This window comes from Triticum urartu, chromosome 1, assembly GCF_003073215.2.
Source record: "Triticum urartu cultivar G1812 chromosome 1, Tu2.1, whole genome shotgun sequence".
NCBI lineage: Eukaryota > Viridiplantae > Streptophyta > Magnoliopsida > Poales > Poaceae > Triticum > Triticum urartu.
This window is the reverse complement of record NC_053022.1, coordinates 5,909,616-5,927,937: the sequence shown is the minus strand read 5'-3', so window position 1 is coordinate 5,927,937 and position 18,322 is coordinate 5,909,616. Positions and strand designations below refer to the sequence as shown.

The 18,322-nt window shown below is 46.1% G+C and overlaps 1 protein-coding gene, 1 long non-coding RNA gene and 1 pseudogene across 2 annotated transcripts; 1 reads left to right on the top strand and 2 right to left on the bottom strand.

Moving 5' to 3' along the window:
• Window positions 1-18,322, bottom strand: part of LOC125532491 — a 145,950-nt pseudogene that overhangs the window by 7,974 nt on the left and 119,654 nt on the right.
• On the top strand, window positions 2,988-7,656 carry LOC125541607 (probable leucine-rich repeat receptor-like protein kinase At1g35710). The gene is made up of 2 exons (XM_048704973.1): window positions 2,988-6,585; window positions 6,678-7,656. The coding sequence occupies exons 1-2, from the start codon at window positions 3,621-3,623 to the stop codon at window positions 6,920-6,922; spliced, it is 3,210 nt and encodes a 1,069-aa protein (XP_048560930.1). The 5' UTR covers window positions 2,988-3,620; the 3' UTR covers window positions 6,923-7,656.
• On the bottom strand, window positions 9,331-10,448 carry LOC125541645. The gene is made up of 3 exons (XR_007297612.1): window positions 9,943-10,448; window positions 9,618-9,691; window positions 9,331-9,517 (listed from the first exon to the last, which is right to left on the bottom strand). It is a non-coding gene; the product is annotated as an uncharacterized LOC125541645 (long non-coding RNA).

Below are 18,322 nucleotides of genomic sequence, written 5' to 3'. Positions count from 1 at the left end.
AAAGGTGTATGAAAGCACTTGGACTAGATTCAGGATTTAGCTATACCTTCTCGGACAAACTTTTAGATGGTGACTTGTCAACATTGATTGACGGCAGTGTCGACCAGCGAGCTGCCGGGAAGAGAGGAGAAGAAGACATCATGCGGGCTTGTGGTGGGCATTTCATCGAACAGGTAGTGTGCGGGAGCTGATCTTTATGGCCCTACTCACCTCCCTCCTTCGAATCCTCGTCCTGCCCCTGAAATCGGTGCTCAAACTACCAAAATCAGAAGCAAGCCATTTTTCTCTATCCGTGGCATGGCATCAATCAATGGAATTTGTAGGATTTGGTAGAACAAGAGAGCAACTACTGACCTGAGGCGGTGAGCAGAGCACTGGGGATCGAGGGTGTAGGCGACCTCGATGTAGAATGTGGGGGGATGTGGTCGGTGGCGTTGCCGACGAGCGGACGCCGCAGTCGCTCGCCGGGGAACGGAGCTCTCGGTCGACCGTCGCGGCTTCCAGGCGGCACAACTTGGCAGCGTGAGGCTTTTTTTTTCACTTATGCGTATATTCCAAAAATGCCGTGGTTTCCCAGTAGTTTTAAAGAATATCCAACATGTAATATAAAAATATTTTGTAGAATGTCAAAAAATTATGTTCTCACAGTTTAAAAAAATGTTTGCAAGTTTAAAAAATGCTCATGCAGTGGAATTTGTTTGCATAAGATTTCAAAAAATCACACCACTCAATAAAATGTTTGTGACATTTAAAATGTTCACACGTTTAAAAAATTATGTTAATGAAAAATTGGAAAACAAGTTTTTCCATGCTCAACATGTATCAAAAAAAATGTTCTCATGTATATGAAAAAATGTCCAATACATATTGAAAAAAAAACTTCAATGTGTATTTAAAAAACATTCATCAAGTATTTAAAACATTATCAGGGTGTATCAGAAAAATGTTTCACATGTATTAAAAAAATATTAAACATGTACTTGAAAAATGTTTAACATGTTCAAAGAAGTATTTTATAAAATGTTCATCATGCATTTGAAAAATATTAATTGTGTATAGAAAAAAGTAGAACCTATACTATAAAAAGTCTGGCATGTATTTGATAGAAATAAAATGAAAACTGAACGGAAAAGCAAAAGAACCATACAACACCCGCAAAGGAAAACTTAGTACTCCCTCCGTCCCATAATATAGGAGCGTTTTTAACACTAGTGTTAAAAACGCTCCTATATTATGGGACGGAGGGAGTAAAAGACAAAAGAAAAAACTACATGGAACCTTCCAAAAACCGGTGGAAGGTTCCACGAACTGGTGTAGAAACTTCACAACACCGCACGTGTACATGTTAATTGGACCGGCTCGACCTACTGCTCACCTACTGTGTTAGGTATTGCAGTAGACGAGATATTGGTCTGGCCCTCCTATCCATCGCTTTTGGCGAGCGCCAGCTTACGAGTCCCTCGCGGGTCACACCTAAATAGGTCTGACCCGTCAGCGGGAGCCCACCGCGCCCCACGACGCCTCAGCCCCTTCACGCCGCCACCCACAGCCCGCGTCTCCACCGCCTGCTGTTGCTGCCGTGCCGCCGTGCCCCGAGGAAAGCACCGCGCCGCCGCCAGATCTTGGATCCCGTGACCGTCGACTCGTGCGGGGGAAGGAGGAACACCCCGCCGCCGCCCGCGCCGGCAGGGCTTAGCCCACCAGCACGTCGGGGCAGCGGCGAGGGGAGGGAGGCATGAGGAGGACGGCCGCGAGCCGGAGCTGGTTTCCCCCCGGCGCTCGCGGGAGAGTCGCGGGAGGGGAGACAAGGCTGGAATCTTAGAATATGATTACTCCACACTTCAGAGAATAGCTTAAGACATAACTGAAGCAGTTACAAGTTACATGGTCAAATGAACTGATAATGCGTAAGTGTTTACTGCCGTTTCTGATATGCACTGCTATGAGATACCAAAGTACTGAAGCAGTAATAATAATTTGCACACTTTTGATTACTACTTGTAAAGTACAAAGGGCATACCTGGAAATACTGGCGTGTTGGATGTTACACGGCAACTAATCAACTCATACAGAAAGCACTAGTAGTAGAAATTTACTGAGTCAACTCACTTGAGCCTGGAACTTTTCTTCAGTCATTGTCGTCATGATGCTACTTGGTTGTGCATGCTTTGAATTCCACAAGCTGCAGCCACTGCCTCATTTTTCCTCAGACACATGACTTCCGGGAAGACTTGGGGTCCAGGATTTGTATTGACCAAAATTCAACACGGAAACCTTTGTTTTTCCAACAAGACTTGGGAATTTTCCCCACATTTAATCGCTGCATCGCGGCACCGACAATGAGTTATTAATCTTTTGTAGCAGTTAAAAAGCGAACAAGGGAAACATTAGTACTATAGAAAATGATTTGAGACAAGCTGCTTCCATTTATTTTTGGAATTGCAGTTACATGTTGCATGATGAAATTAACAAGAAATACTATCAAACCAATCACAGGATATACCATCAAATAAAAAAATTCTAAATGTTTAACTCAGTGCATAAGTTGTAGACGGAGGATAACTGGGAAAGATATGATTAGGTGTATGCCGTGGGCACACTTCTATCCCTGTCTTCAATTGCTTTCTAGGAATAATTAATGTGTCATTTTCCCATAGTCATGAGGAAAGAAAAAAGAGGAAGAGATGGCGACACTGAAGAGGAGATGGGAAAGAAAAAGGGGCAGAGATGGCCACAGACTCAATTGTCGTGTGTTGACTGAGGGCCATCAACTCTTCTTAGTACCTTTTTTCTTTTGCGAGAACTCTTCTTAGTACTCCTGGTGGCTTACTTAATTTTATTAAAGCATTTATTGGCATACACCAACCTTAATTTTCTTCACGCCATGCCTAATACTGTACAAACTTAACAGGGGATGGCATGAGATCATATGGTACGAAAAAGAACCAGGTGACAGAAAACAGGAGAGCATGATGTACTACCGTATTTGAACAGCTCCCTCATTTTTCCTCAGAGACATGACTTCCAACAAGACTTCCGGTCCAGTAGTTGTATCAGCCAAATCTGAACATAGAAACCTTTATTTTTTTTACCATTGATGTAAATCCAAAAGCGGAATTTTTCCCACAATTGATCTCATATGTAGCATCTGAAAAAGGACAAGGAGAACATTAGTACGGTTGACGATAGCTTAAAATAAGCTGCTTCTATTACTATATGGAATTTCCATAACTGAAGCAGTTACAAGTTACATGAACAAATGAACAAGAAATAATAGAAAACCAATCACAGGAGATACCATCATCAAATAAATACTCAACCCAATGTTAACTGGGAAAGATATGACCAGTAGGCATACTGTCCCTGCCTTCAATTGCTTTCTAGGAGTAATTGCTGTGTCATTTTTTCCACAGGCATGATAGGAAAGAAATAAAGAGATGGCTACACCGAAGAATAGTCATCCTTCTTTATGTGGGGGAGAAGAATAGTCATCCAGCACAAGCTTCCACTCAACTGTTGAGTGTTGGCTGAATGAGAACCTCATAACAATTGGCAACGCGCTAGTTAAATACCGATAGTTGCAGTGTGCACAGAATCACATCCCCCAATCAATACACAACATGGAAACACTAGGCAGCAAAATGTCATCTTTCCCCACACCATTGTTGTACCTCTACCTACTGCTGGTGGCATGCCTTCTTCTCTTCCAAGAAGCACAAGCGGTGCCCCATGGAGGGATCTCACTCAGGTCTCAACACATGACCCTCCTCCACTGGAAAGATACACTTGCAAGACCACCACTGCAGATGAGCTCGTGGCAGCAAAACACCAGCCCCTGCAATTGGACGGGCATCATGTGCACGGCTGTTCGCCATGGCCGCCGCATGCCTTTGGTGGTGGCCAACATCTCCCTGCCGGATGCTGGCATCCGTGGACAGCTTGGTGAGCTCAACTTCTCGGCTCTTCCATTCCTCACACATATTGACCTCAGCAACAACAGTCTCCATGGGGCACTACCCGGCAGTATTATCTCCCTTTCAGCGCTTTTGATACTTAACCTTCCCTACAACCAGCTCACAGGGGAAATTCCTTATGAGATTGGTGGCCTGCGAAGTCTCATGCAGATTGATCTCTCATTTAATAGACTCACAGGACTTATCCCTGCGTGTCTGAGTAACCTAACAATGTTAACTGGTCTTGCCATTCACCAAAACATGGTATCAGGGCCCATTCCTGAGGAGATTGGAAGGCTTGTCAACCTCCAAGGTCTACAGCTAAGCAACAGTGCCTTAAGCGGCATGATACCAAAAACACTTGGAAATCTGACCCAACTAAATATTTTGTACCTGTTTGGCAATCAGCTTTCAGGGCCTATACCCCATGAACTAAGCAGGCTAGTCCATTTGCAGCGTCTTCAGCTTCAGTCAAATGATTTTTCAGGTCCAATCCCAATCTCCATAACCAATCTCACTAAGATGAACCAACTTTTTCTCTTCGAAAATAAAATCACAGGTTCCATCCCACAGGCAATAGGCAGTCTCAATATGTTAAACCAACTTGGTCTCCATAAAAATCAAATAACAGGTTCAATACCCGTAGAACTAGGGAACCTCACTGTGCTCAATGAACTTTTTCTCTATACAAATCAAATCACAGGTTCAATACCTTCAGAATTGGGCATCTTGCTGAACCTCCAGGAATTAGACTTGTCAGAGAACCAAATAACCGGTTCCATTCCCCAAGAGATTGGCAATCTGATGAACCTCGAATATTTAGGCTTGTCTATGAACCAAATTTTGGGATCAATACCAAAAACTTTTGGGAAGTTGCAAAGCATCCAAACAGTGGAAATATTTAGTAACAAATTATCGGGTTCTCTTCCTCAAGAATTTGGAGGTCTCATAAGCCTTGTTGACCTTGAGGTGTCACACAACTCACTTTCAGGACATTTACCCACAAATATATGTTCAAGTGGTAGACTCCAACATCTCATTGTCTCATCTAATATGTTCAATGGCCCCATTCCAAGCAGTTTAAGGACATGTACGAGTTTGGTTCGAATTGACCTTCAGAGAAACCAAATAACAGGTGATATATCTCAGCATTTTGGTGTGTATCCACAACTCATAAAAATGATCTTGGCATCGAATAGACTCTTTGGGCACATCTCACCAAATCTAGCTGCAAGTACCCAGCTAACGGTACTACATCTAGCACAAAATAATATCACGGGTTCCATACCTCCAATACTATCTAAATTGTCCAACCTAGTAGAACTAACACTCGGTTCTAATAATCTCAGCGGTGAGATTCCACCAGAAATCTGCACTTTAACTAATCTATATAAACTGAACTTATCATCGAACCAATTATCTGGATCCATACCTACACAAATAAAAAAGCTGAGCAATCTAGGATACCTTGACATATCTGGGAACAGACTGAGTGGATCAATACCTGAGGCATTAGGGGCCTGCATGAAACTACAGTCTTTGAAGATCTGCAACAACAACTTCAGTGGGAGTTTGCCTGGTGCAATTGGAAATTTAGCAGCTCTGCAGATCATGTTAGATGTGAGCAACAATAACCTCAGCGGTGTGTTGCCACAGCAACTTGGGAAGTTGGAGATGCTAGAATTTCTGAATTTATCAAATAATCAGTTCAGTGGCAGCATTCCATCCGCCTTTGCAAGCATGGTTAGCCTTTCAACACTTGATGTGTCCTACAACAACTTGGAAGGACCAGTCCCAACAGCCCCGCTACTCCAAAATGCTTCAGCAAGTTGGTTTCTTCCCAATAAAGGTCTGTGTGGTAACCTCTCTGGCCTGCCACCATGTTATTCAACCCCAGCAACTGCTCATAAAAGGGGAAAGATACTTGGTTTGCTTTTGCCAATTGTTCTTGTGATGGGTTTCGGCATTGTTGCTGCAATTGTTGTCATAATAATACTTACTCGTAAGAAGAGAAATCCACAAGAAGGTGTTACCGCTGAAGCAAGGGACTTATTCTCTGTTTGGAATTTCGATGGAAGATTAGCATTTGATGATATTGTAAGGGCAACAGAAGACTTTGATGATAAGTACATCATTGGAACAGGGGGGTACGGCAAAGTCTACAAGACACAACTCCAAGACGGGCAGGTGGTTGCTGTGAAGAAGCTTCATCGGACCGAAGAAGAGTTGGATGATGAAAGAAGATTTCGTAGTGAAATGGAAATCTTAACACAGATCCGACAACGAAGCATCGTCAAAATGTATGGATTTTGCTCCCATCCAACATATAAATTTCTCGTCTACGACTACATTCAGCAGGGAAGCCTCCACGGAATATTGGAAAATCAGGGGCTAGCAAAGGAATTAGATTGGAAGAAGAGAATTGCTCTTGCAACTGATGTGGCTCAAGCAATATCTTATTTGCACCACGAATGCAGTCCACCTATAATCCATCGAGATATCACAAGCAACAACATCTTACTTGATACATCCTTCAAGACTTTTGTCTCGGATTTCGGCACGGCAAGGATTCTTAAGCCCGATTCATCAAACTGGAGTGCACTAGCAGGAACGTACGGCTATATAGCTCCTGGTATGTACTAGCATAACCATCCTTCTCACGTCAGAAGCATTCATCTCTATCCATTTGTTCCTGATTCTAATATTCTCGACACTTTTGTGCAGAACTGTCGTACACATCTGTTGCGACAGAGAAATGTGATGTCTATAGCTTTGGGGTGGTTGTGTTAGAGCTACTGATGGGCAAGCACCCAAGGGATCTATTAGATGGTAATCTTTCTAACAGCGAACACTCAATAATGGTGAAAGATATTCTGGACCAACGGCCAACAACACCAACATCAACTGAAGAGATTAGCTTAGCTGTGCACATCAAGCTGGCCTTATCTTGTTTGGAATCTTCACCCTAAGCAAGGCCAACCATGCGGGAGGCATACCAAACACTCATCCAGCAACCATCTTCTAGTTCTTGTTCCGTGCCTTTCAGCGCACTTATATTACAGCAAGGGATGCATGTTGACATAAGGTCTGAATCCTAGTTAGAGACCAGGGTCTGCCAAAGCAGAGGCTGGTTCAGATTTCCGATTTTTTTACTCAAGTCACTTATACACCACATGCCACACAGGATGAGTTGACTACTCATTGTAAGTCTATGCATTTGTAGACTCTTCTGATGCAGCAAAAGATCACCGTTGTGTGCTCGTGGTTTTTCCCACAACGGTTTTCCACGTAAAAATGTGTGTCCATCCCGTGTTCTTGATATTTCTCTGTTTGTTTGCTTGCTGATTTCTAACAATGCATAAATATAATTTGGTTTGTGTGTTGCTTATATTTGTCAAAGACTGTACTGTAGACATAGTATCCACATGAACCTAAAGATTGACAAAAAATGTGTCCTAATATTTGTCTCTTTCTATCTACTGTTGCTCCCATGAACCTAAAGATTGAAAAAAAATGGAATCCAAAACTAGTGCAGTACCATGTAGCCTTGCTTTATTTGTTCCATATGGGAACCGAGATGCATAAACGGGAAGAAATGAATGTAAACATGTTGGAGATAGGTGCATAAAAAATGAGAATTCTTATTATTGCTCCCACTTTGAAGTGCCACAATATACCAAGTAAAAGGACTTACAGAGGGTTGTAGGGTAGGAGAATGTAGTCATTTTCCTTATGACGGAGCATTGTACTAATATTTGTCTCTTTTTAACTATTATTATTGCTCCCATGAACCTGAAGGTGAAAAATGGAATCCAAAACTGGCACGCTATCATGCCATCCCGCTTTATTGTTCTCTGGGTATCAGAGTAAAATACCTTGGACCAAGCAGGAACGATCACAATGATCAAGTGTTCGAACGGACCAAATGAATGTGAACACACGGATATAGGTGCATAAAACAAGAAAAGTGCAACAGTACTAAGTAAAAGGGCTTACGGAGGGTTGTAGGGCACGCATGCGTAGTCCTTGTCCCCATGATGGAGCATATGTGGTCCTTGTTCTTAGGATGGAGCAATAGATAATGTACTACTACACTTAATTACAAGCACTGGTAACGAGATATTCATGGAACAAAGATACACCCTTCTTTTTCTCGATGCCTAATACAAACTTAACAAAGGATGAGATGATAGGAAAAAGCCGTGACTGACAACACAAGAGCCAGCGATGTCCCATAATTTCATTGTCAAAAAATCAGATACCAATTCAACTCAACATAGACATACTAACAACAGGATGTACAACCATATAGAGAACACTCCCTTTATCACTCACTATTGTTCTAACACAATGGGGAAGAAACATTTCATCATTCAACGAATTGCAGTGGTATCTGAGGAAAGATACAATGAATTTGTACGTGCATAAACAAAGTGTCGACTATTTACAACGAGATCAAACCTATAGCATAGTTTTTTTTGGTTACTTTTCAGGTACGAATTGATGCATGTGGCACTGTAGACAGTCCCAGTGCATCCTCTTGCGTGAACAAACAAAAGTAAGCACAGCAAATTAGTCTACTGGCTGACAAGTGTAGCAATCAGGGGGAATCAAGCAAATTAAAGTATGTGCCGTTTAAGATGTTCAATAGAGATTTCGAAGTTCAAGGTCAAATCCCCTTCTGTGTGTTTCTTTTGGTAGTAAGATCAAGATAGGATAAGCTCAATTGTTCACACCAACAATACAGGTATGTACCATGAAATTAAGCCTGAACTTCATGATTTATGAGGTAAGAAATACCTGTAAATTAGATCATGTGACAAGATAAAAGACACCTGCTTATAGCTTCAAGCACTCTGATTACATGGGAAAATGACGCGAGTCATCGATTTCTTCCTTGGGATATCAGCACCATAATCAATGTGAATAGAAACTAGTCAGTCTTGCAATTGACATACCTGCTGCCGGTTTGCCGGGACCGGGACTGCTGCATGACCACTTGGTGCAGCAGGTTAGTTAAGCTGAGAATAAAGATCAGTCTCCTTGTCTGGTTGGAGGTACGATGGGACTGAGTTTGATTCGACATCCATATCAGCTTCCAAAGCATCAAGCTCTGCATTTTTCAACATAAAAATGAGAACGTCATACAGAGAATTGTCTTGTCTCTAAATTAACATGTGCATGACACAAAACTACTAAAGTTTTGCAAAAGTGCCAAAGAAATGTCTTAGAAGAAATCTAAGACTGATAAATTGGAGAGTTTGCTGGATCAGACTCAACTATGAAATTCAAATAGAAGTGGTTCCTCCTCATCGATGTCATCATCTCGTCTTACATTGCTCACGTCCATATATCTTGAAAACAATCTACTCTGTAAAGAAATATAAGAGTGTTTAGATCACTAGTTTAGCTCTTCATATGCAGCCTTCATTGCAGCTATCTGTATACTCACGGAGGGAGTAGTAAACAACAGGATGCTGCATACATCCATGCCTTCAATCCTGACAGTCTTCATCATCCCTCTCGGCTCTTCATATGCAGCCTTCATTGCAGCTAGCTGACAGCTGTTAAATGAAAGATACTTGAACAGAAGTCTAGGAGCAAGAATCTGAATCTATCATGAACTTGGTAGGAAACTAAGGCAACATACAGTGTGGTGAGCACCTTTAATTCCCTCATGGGAAAGCAATTTGGTCGAGATTATATGGTTGTACAGACTGCCACATTATCCTTCATACCTGTAGGGAAAGCATGTGGGGTATACAGATTAGAGCAGTGGACTAATAGGCCGCTGCCAGAGAGATGAAATGAATGATTAGATGCTACAGGATCATCGGCTCCATTTAAGATTTAACTAGGTCCAGGAGCATGGAGCAACAATAGCACTCCATTTCTGTCTTGTCCATGTTAAGATAACAGATAACCTAAGCAGATAAGAACACAAGTCCTATATATAAGGAACTTCTGAGACTACACAAAAATGACATACCTTCTGGGATAACCTTTTAGAACATTGATTGATGGGTGGCAGCATGGGTCGGGTCGGTTCCTTGGTGGGCATTTCATCGAACATGTGGTGTGCGGGAACTTGCCCTTATGGCCCAGCTCGCCTCCCTCCTCTGAATCTTCTTCCTTCCAGCCCCTGAAATCGGTGCTTAATCCACCAAAATCAGCCGCAACCACTCGGTTCTCTTCATCCGTGGCGTCAATCACCAGATGTTACAGGATTCATTAGATTGGGAGAGCACGAGCGAGGTAGCACATACTAATTAACCTGATGGCCGGAGCTCGGTGGACGGGGAGGAGCAGTGGACGGTCGGCGCGGCTTGGAGTTGGAGGCAGGGGCGAGGACGCCGCCGGGGACGCGTCGGTGGCCGGAGCACGGAGGCCGGCCGGCGGTGGGACTGGAGCACCTGCATGACATGGCCGGACCCCGACCCAAAAAGAAATAAATATTGCTCACTCATGGGCCGCAGTCCAATCAAGTGTTTTCTTCTGTCGGCTGGAGTTGGCCCAAAACGAAAGCCCTCAAGTCGGCTGGAGTTCTTTTTTTGTGTGTTTTTTTTTCTTTTTTCTTTGTGTCCGTTCTTTTTTTTCATTGTCAAATGCTCATAGTGTTTTCCTTTATTTCATCATTTTCTCAAAATTGTTTATCATCTAGTAGCATTTAAGAACTGTTTGCCATGTATCTAGAAATTGTCCCGTGTATAAAAAATATTCACGGTGTTTCTAAGAAAATATTAACCGGTTGACATGCATGGGCAGGCTGGTCAGGCGGATACGTCCTGCGCATGAATCTTCCCTGATTTGACAGCGGGTGAGCGGGAGCAAGATGTGGCACTCGGGATATTTGAGATGTGCTTTCACTTTTAATAAGGTATTAGAAGCGGTCGCGCGCTTTGCCGCACCGCTAGGGCTGTATTAATTATCTGACTTGTTAATTTTATGTTTCCTATGTGCGTTAAGAAAATCACTCAATATAAGAAAGCAGCCATGTCCACACACATGAGCCAAAGAAGCATAAGCAGCAGCCGGAGACCATCGGGCAACGACAATGCTACGCCATAGACGTCACACATGTGATCCACTCACTCGAAGACTATCCATGCACGCAGGTACAAGACACCATGCCGAACCTGAATAGCCAAGGCGACATGGCGTACGCGCAACATCGCCCAATGGTTAACAACAACGGCTCATCAAGGGGATGCTGCAAAAATGGTTCATGAGCATGGCATTGATGACGATAGAGATGCAGCGGGGCCGCAAGCTACATGGAGCAATACGGCATGGCATCAACGCGGAGAAGTAGTTTGGCAAGGAGCGGTGGGCACATAAAGAGGCTACGGCGGTCGCATGGCCGCGTACAACACCATCTTTACCCATAGACGTGTACGTACATCATATCACAATGTTTTGATATATATAATGAATTCTTCACTTAAACTCTTCTCTTGTAATCATCTTCTCGGGATCTTGATCCTCCATGACTTAACTCACAAGCTAGAGCAAGACAACCTTTGAGTCGCACACAAGGACTCCATCTTCTTTTATTTTCCTCTTCTTTCAACCTTGAATCTGTTGGAAATATGAGAATTACTACGAGATTTAATCCGAATAAACAGAAGATAAATCATGACCACAACAGCAGAGATTAAACTAATCATGCGAACTAGCATAGCAGATGAATATATCACATCTAGGGCACATACTAGAAACATGAATTCTACCACGATCTCGAACAGGAAGGATAGAATCACATACGGTGCAGCGGGTGCAGCACCGCCGGCGTTGACGTTGTCGCCCATGTCGTCGAGGATGAGGTTGCCGAGGTCGGGGAAGAAGTCGTCGTTCGCGAAGTCGTCGCTGTCAGCAGTCGCGCGAGTGCGCTCCCCAAAAACCTAATCGCCCCTCTCCCGTACAGGATCACGAGAGGCGGGGTTCCGGAGGCCTGCTGTCCCTTCTCGCGGTGCACGCCGGAAGAAGGGATGGAGAAGACTTGCTTGGCGGCGCAATGATCTGGAACAGTGGTGAGAAACCATACAAAGCGGCGGCGGCTAGGGTAGACGTCTGCCTGACTATATAGTACGGGCGGGGTAGGTCGTGGGAGTAAACCCCACGTCCGAGTCGTCACGATCCAAAAGAATCGGAAAGGGTTTAGTAATTAACGCGTCCGTTAATTATTAATGAATGACTCATTAATTTTTCCCGTGCAGCAAAAATGTAGACAACGTGCATAGCTCTGTCCTCGGCTCGGCTCAATCCCGCAACCCGCGGCGCGTCGTGACGAGGCGTGGCGTGGCGAGGAGGAGGAGCGCGCGTGTAGGTCTCCTCTTCTCATGCTCATACAAGTGGTAGAAGAGCTCACCTTATAAAGAGGTGCAACTCTCTCTCAACTTATGAGGTGGGACTAAACTTTAGCCTCACTCACTCCACTCACATGTGTGCATGAATGGGCCAAGAGAATTTCAGAATTTTAGTTGGGCTTTGGGCCAAAGGCCTACTAGCAAAATTCCAACAATCCCCCACAAAGTCTCATTGGCACATCTCATCATTTAGTTCCAAAACATTGTTTTATATACCGGTGCTTAGTGGAGACTGTGAAGTTGAACTTCCACTTAGAAATTTATGCTACACTAGATCACAACTTGAATAGTGGACTATGCCTTGAACTATAAGTTTTCAGTGAAACTAGTTTCACAAAAATTCTTGACCGATACTGGGCTGCCGCAAGGCTTCCCCGCGGGTGGAGCGTATACGTCATACTCCAGGGCCTTTCATGAATTTATTAGAGAACACCCAATTCTCACAGACTGCGACATTAACAGTCAAATTCATATAGGTGTGTTCCTCAGAAGATGTTCTGCAGGACAACATCTCTGCTTACCCGAATAAGCCACTTGAAACACATTAAGATAAGTATCAACCTGCCAGATCAAGAGAGTATTGTATCTTCACGGAGTGGGATAATTAATATAGGGATACTCTCCTCCCAGCTGACCAACAGCTTGTCTCCCACTTCTACTTCACGGGATCTCCGATCACATAGAGTGGGTTACCACTATGGACAACTCATGCCGTGGGTCTCAAACCCATCTCCATTGATGCATTATCTATCACATTACGTGATAGACCCTTTGTGAAGGGATCTGCCAAGTTTTTCGACGTTTGGATATAATCCAATGTAATAATTCCGGAGTTCCTCAATTTTCTGACAGATTTTAGTCTCCTCTTCACATGCCTTGAGGACTTCATATTGTCCTTAGAACTGTTTATCTTGACGATCACAGTTTGATTATCACAGTTCATCAGGATAGGGGGTATTGGTTTTTCAACCATAGGTAAGTCCATCAAGAGTTCACGAAGCCACTCTGCTTCAACAGTGGCAGTGTCTAATGCTGTGAGTTCTGCTTCCATAGTTGACCTCGTTAAGATGGTCTGCTTGCAAGACTTCCAGGAAACAGCGCCACCACCAAGTGTAAAAACATAACCACTTGTGGCCTTAATCTCATCAGCACCAGATATCCAGTTTGAGTCACTATAACCCTCCAGTACCCTTGGATACCCGGTGTAGTGAATCCCATAGCTCGCGGTGCCTTTCAAATAGCGCATAACTCTCTCAAGCGCATGCCAATGATCATCTCCCGGTTTTGACACAAACCGACTCAGCTTGCTCACAGCAAAAGAGATGTCAGGCCTCGTGGCACTCGCCAAATACATAAGCAAGCCAATAATCTGAGAATACCTCAGTTGATCTCTTGCAATCCGTCGATTCTTTCGAAGCAACACACTAGCATCATATGGAGTTGGAGAAGGCGTGCAGTCCTATACCCAAAACGACTCAAGACCTTTTCCACATAATGAGACTGAAGCAGTGTGATCTCATCATTCTCATCTCTCAACAGCTTGATGTTTAAGATAACATCAGCTACTCCTAGATCCTTCATCTCAAAACAGCGAGATAAGAAATCCTTAACCTCCTTGATTAAATCAAGTTTGGTTCCAAAGATCAATATGTCGTCGACATACAGACAAAGAATAACTCCTTCGCCCCCACCATAGCGATAGTACACGCACTTGTCACCATCGTTTACTACAAAGCCGGCAGCAGTTAATGTTCTTTCGAACTTCTCATGCCACTCCTTAGGGCATCTCCAGCCGTTGGCCCCCCAGGGGACGTCCAAAAGCGCCGCCTGGGGGTGAGCCGGCGAAAAAAATTGCACTGGGGGCGAGTCGGTCCCCAGCCGTCGGCCCCCAGGAGCATATCTTAAAAAAAACAGAACCGTTCGGTGAAGTTATGATAAAAACTAGTTAAATTTCGGCCAAACATTACAAATTTCGGCGAAATTCGGCCAAACATTACATGAACCTAATCTAAAAAAAGAGAAAGGGGCTGAAGTCGTCGCCGCCGTCGCCGCCATCGTCGTCGTCGGCCTTCTTCTCCTCCTTGACGCGGGCGCCCCTGCTGGACCCCTCCCCGGTGTCGCCATGGCGAAAAGGCGGTGGCGCGTAGTCGTCGTTGTCGCTGTCGCACAAGACGACGACCCCGCCTTCCTCGCGGCCGCGTCGGCGCTCCTCGAAGCGGCGTAGGGCGGCGCGCTGGCGCTCCTTCTCCTTCTCCATCGCAATGGAGTCTTGGCGCGCCCATTCGAGGGCGGCGTCGCCGTTGTCGTCGAACTCGGCCTTCACCGGCGCCAGCCCCGGCTCCGTCTTCACCGGCGCCAGCCCCGGCTCCGTCTTTGGCTTGACGAAGCACGGAGGAGCCGACGAGGGGCGCGCCGGCCGCCCTCGTTGATGACGATGCCGGCGCTGCGACTGCGCCGGCCGAGCGGCGTCTCCGCCGCGGGCTCGGCCTTGACGCCGAGCAGCGCCGGAGAGCCGGAGCCGAGCAGCGCCAGAGAGCCGGAGGAGTGTGAGGAAGAACGGGATGAGGAGGAGGAAGAAGAGGAGGCACCGAACCTCCTTGGAGCCCATGGCCCGGCGCGTCGGTGCTGCGCCGGGGCGGCCACCCTCGCCGGGGGGTACGCCAATGGCGGGTCGTTGCCGCCCTCGAGGTACGTGAGCACGCCCTCGAGTGTGCGGCCGGGGACGCCCCACCAGAGGTAGCGTCCCTCGCTGTTCTGCCGGCTGCCGACCACCGGCGCGCCGTTGGTGGACGCCAAGCGCTGCTGTTGGCGGCGCTCGAAATACGCCGCCCAGGCCGCGTGGTTGTCGGCGGCATACTGGGGAAGGGAGAGCTCGGCGTCGGTGAGGGACGCGCGCACGATCTCGACCTCCTCGGCGAAGTACCCCGGGTCCGCCACGGCGTCGGGCAACGGGGGAATGGGCACTCCCCTGGGGCTGAGTCTCCACCCCGTCGGCCCGGCGCGCATGTCCGGCGGCGCCGGGATGTTCGCCTGGAACAGGAGTCAGGACTCCTGTTTGCGGAGCGAACGGCCGCCGAAGCCGTTGGCCGCCGCCGTATCTCCGGGGAAGCGTTCTGCCATGGCGAAGGCGGGGCTGGGCGGGCTCGGGAGAGGTAGAGGGAGGGGCTGGGCGGCGGCGCTCGGGGAGAGGTAGGGAGAGGAAGGGCTGGACGGCGGCGAGGGGCGGGGCTGGTGTGGGCGCAGGTGAGTGGAGGCCGCCGGCTTTTATAGCCGGGCCGCGCCCGTGTGTACGCGTGCGAGGGAGTGGAGGCATCGGCGCGCCGTCCCGTGAACGCGCCGCCCGTGAGGAATCAATGGCAAGGCTGACCGGCGGCAGCCTTGCCATTGATTCCCTGCGGGAACCGAGGCCGTTGGGGGAAGACGAGGCGCCGAGTCGCTGACGCGGCTGGCCCGCGTCTTTTTCGCGCCAAAACAGCTCGCCCCGGCGCCCCCGGACGCCCCCCAGCGTGCCGGGTTCGGCCTGGGTCCGCCGGCGCTGTTTTTGGCCCAAGCCGGCGAAAATCGGGCTCCTGGCGGCGCGACTGGGCCGTTTTTTCGGCGCCGGCGCGAAAAAATCGCCTGGGGAGGCCTTCCTGGGGGCGCGGCTAGAGATGCCCTTAGGAGCTTGTTTAAGGCCATATAAAGACTTTAATAACTTGCACACCTTTCCTTCCTGACCAGGTACTACAAAACCATCTGGCTGATCCATGTAAATTTCCTCCTTCAACTCTCCATTGAGGAAAGCCGTCTTAACGTCCATTTGATGAACGAGAAGATCATGTGAGGCAGCCAGTGATAGTAGCACCCGAATTGTGGTCAGTCTAGCCGCAGGTGAGTAAGTATCAAAGAAGTCTTCACCTTCTTTCTGGGTATAACCCTTGGCCACAAGCCGTGCCTTGTACTTTTCAATCGTACCATCAGGTCTAAGCTTCTTCTTGAACACCCACTTACATCCTACAGGTTTGCACCCATAAGGACGGTCAGTGATCTCCCAGGTACCGTTAGCTAAGATGGAATCCATCTCGCTACGTACAGCTTCCTTCCAGTAGTCAGCATCAGGAGATGCATAGGCTTCTGAAATAGTCCTGGGTGTGTCATCCACGAGGTACACAATGAAATCATCACTAAAAGACTTTGCAGTCCTCTGTCTCTTACTCCTCACAGGAGTTCCATTGTCACCCTCAACAGGATTCTCAACGTGTTCCATCGCAATGGTGGGTTCAGGAATTACAGTGAATTCCTCACTAGATGGAGTAGGTATCTCCTGATTTGATGAACTCGACATATCCTTCATAGGAAATATGTCCTCAAAGAAAGTTGCATCATTTGATTCCATAATCGTACCAACATGCATGTCGGATACCTCAGATTTTATTATCAAAAATCTATAGCCGATGCTATGAAAATCATAGCCCAGAAGAACACAATCCACGGTTTTTGGTCCAAGCTTGCGGTTCTTGGGAATTGGTATATTGACTCTCGCCAAACAACCCCAAGTACGTAGGTAAGAGAGTTTCAACCTTTTCCTTTCCCATTCCTCAAATGGAGTCATGGTCTTATGCTTTGTGGGAACTCGGTTTAGGACATGACATGCAGTCATTAGCGCCTCCCCCCACCATTCCTTGGATAGACCCGAAGTGTCTAACATGGTGTTAACCATATCAGTTAGAGTTCGGTTCTTTTTTTCGGCTACCCCATTTGACTGGGGTGAGTAGGGAGGCGTCCTCTCATGGATTATACCATGTTCCGCACAAAACAGATCAAATTCATTGGAAAAATACTCTCCACCACGATCAGACCTAAACCGTTTAATTTTTCGATCAAGTTGGTTCTCTGCCTCAGCTTTATAGTTTTTAAAGAAAGTCAAAGCCTCATCTTTTGATTTCAGAAGATACACATAACAATATCTAGTGGAGTCATCAATCAACGTCATGAAGTATCTCTTTCCACCTTTTGTCAAAACGCCATTCATCTCACAAAGATCAGAATGTATAAGCTCTAGTGGCGCCAAGTCTCTTGCCTCTGCAGTCTTATGAGACTTGCGAGGTTGCTTAGCTTGCACACATACTTGGCACTTGGAGCCTTTGACAGTAGAGATTTTCGGAATTAAATTCATATTGGCTAGCCGCGTCATGCAACCAAAGTTAATATGACAAAGTCGTGAATGCCAAATATCAGACTCATTATTGTGGCAAACATTATTAATAACTTTAGTGCAAATATCTGACAAAGATAGGCGGAACAAGCCTCCGCACTCATCGCTTTTTCCAACAAATTGTCCACACTTAGAAATTACAACTTTATTGGATTCGAAAACCAACTTAAAACCATCTCGACATAAACGAGAACCGCTAACGAGATTTTTATTGATGGACGGCACATGATGAACGTTCTTCAGACACACAGTCTTCCCCGAAGTAAACTTCAGATCGACCGTACCAACACCTCGAACGATGGCATGTGACCCGTTCCCCATCAGCACGAGTGAAGTCCCTGTTGCCTGGTAAGAAAAAAACATGGAGGCGTCAGCACAAACATGTACATTGGCACCGGTGTCAATTAACCAATCAGGGGATTGAAATACTGAAAGGATGGTAGGAAAAATATCGTACCCTGATTCCTTCATATCAGTATCACCGATGACAACATTAGCGGACTTGCCGCTCTTCTCATGTTCGCGCTTCTCAAAGCGGTTAGGACACTTCGGAGCCCAGTGATTAGGATCACCGCAGACATGGCAAAGTCCCTTCCCCTTCTTATGAGAATTCTTCTTGAAGTTGGTAGAATGTGATGGCTTGTTCTTTTTATCAAACTTGCCTTTGCCCTGAGTTTTGTTCTTGTTGTTTTTGAACTTGTTGGGTTGGAAGTTCTTCTTCTGTACCATGTGGGCACTAGAACCTCCCTCAGCAACTCGAGCACGTGTGTCCTTTGCTCTCGCCTTCTCTTCAACATCAAGAGTATCAA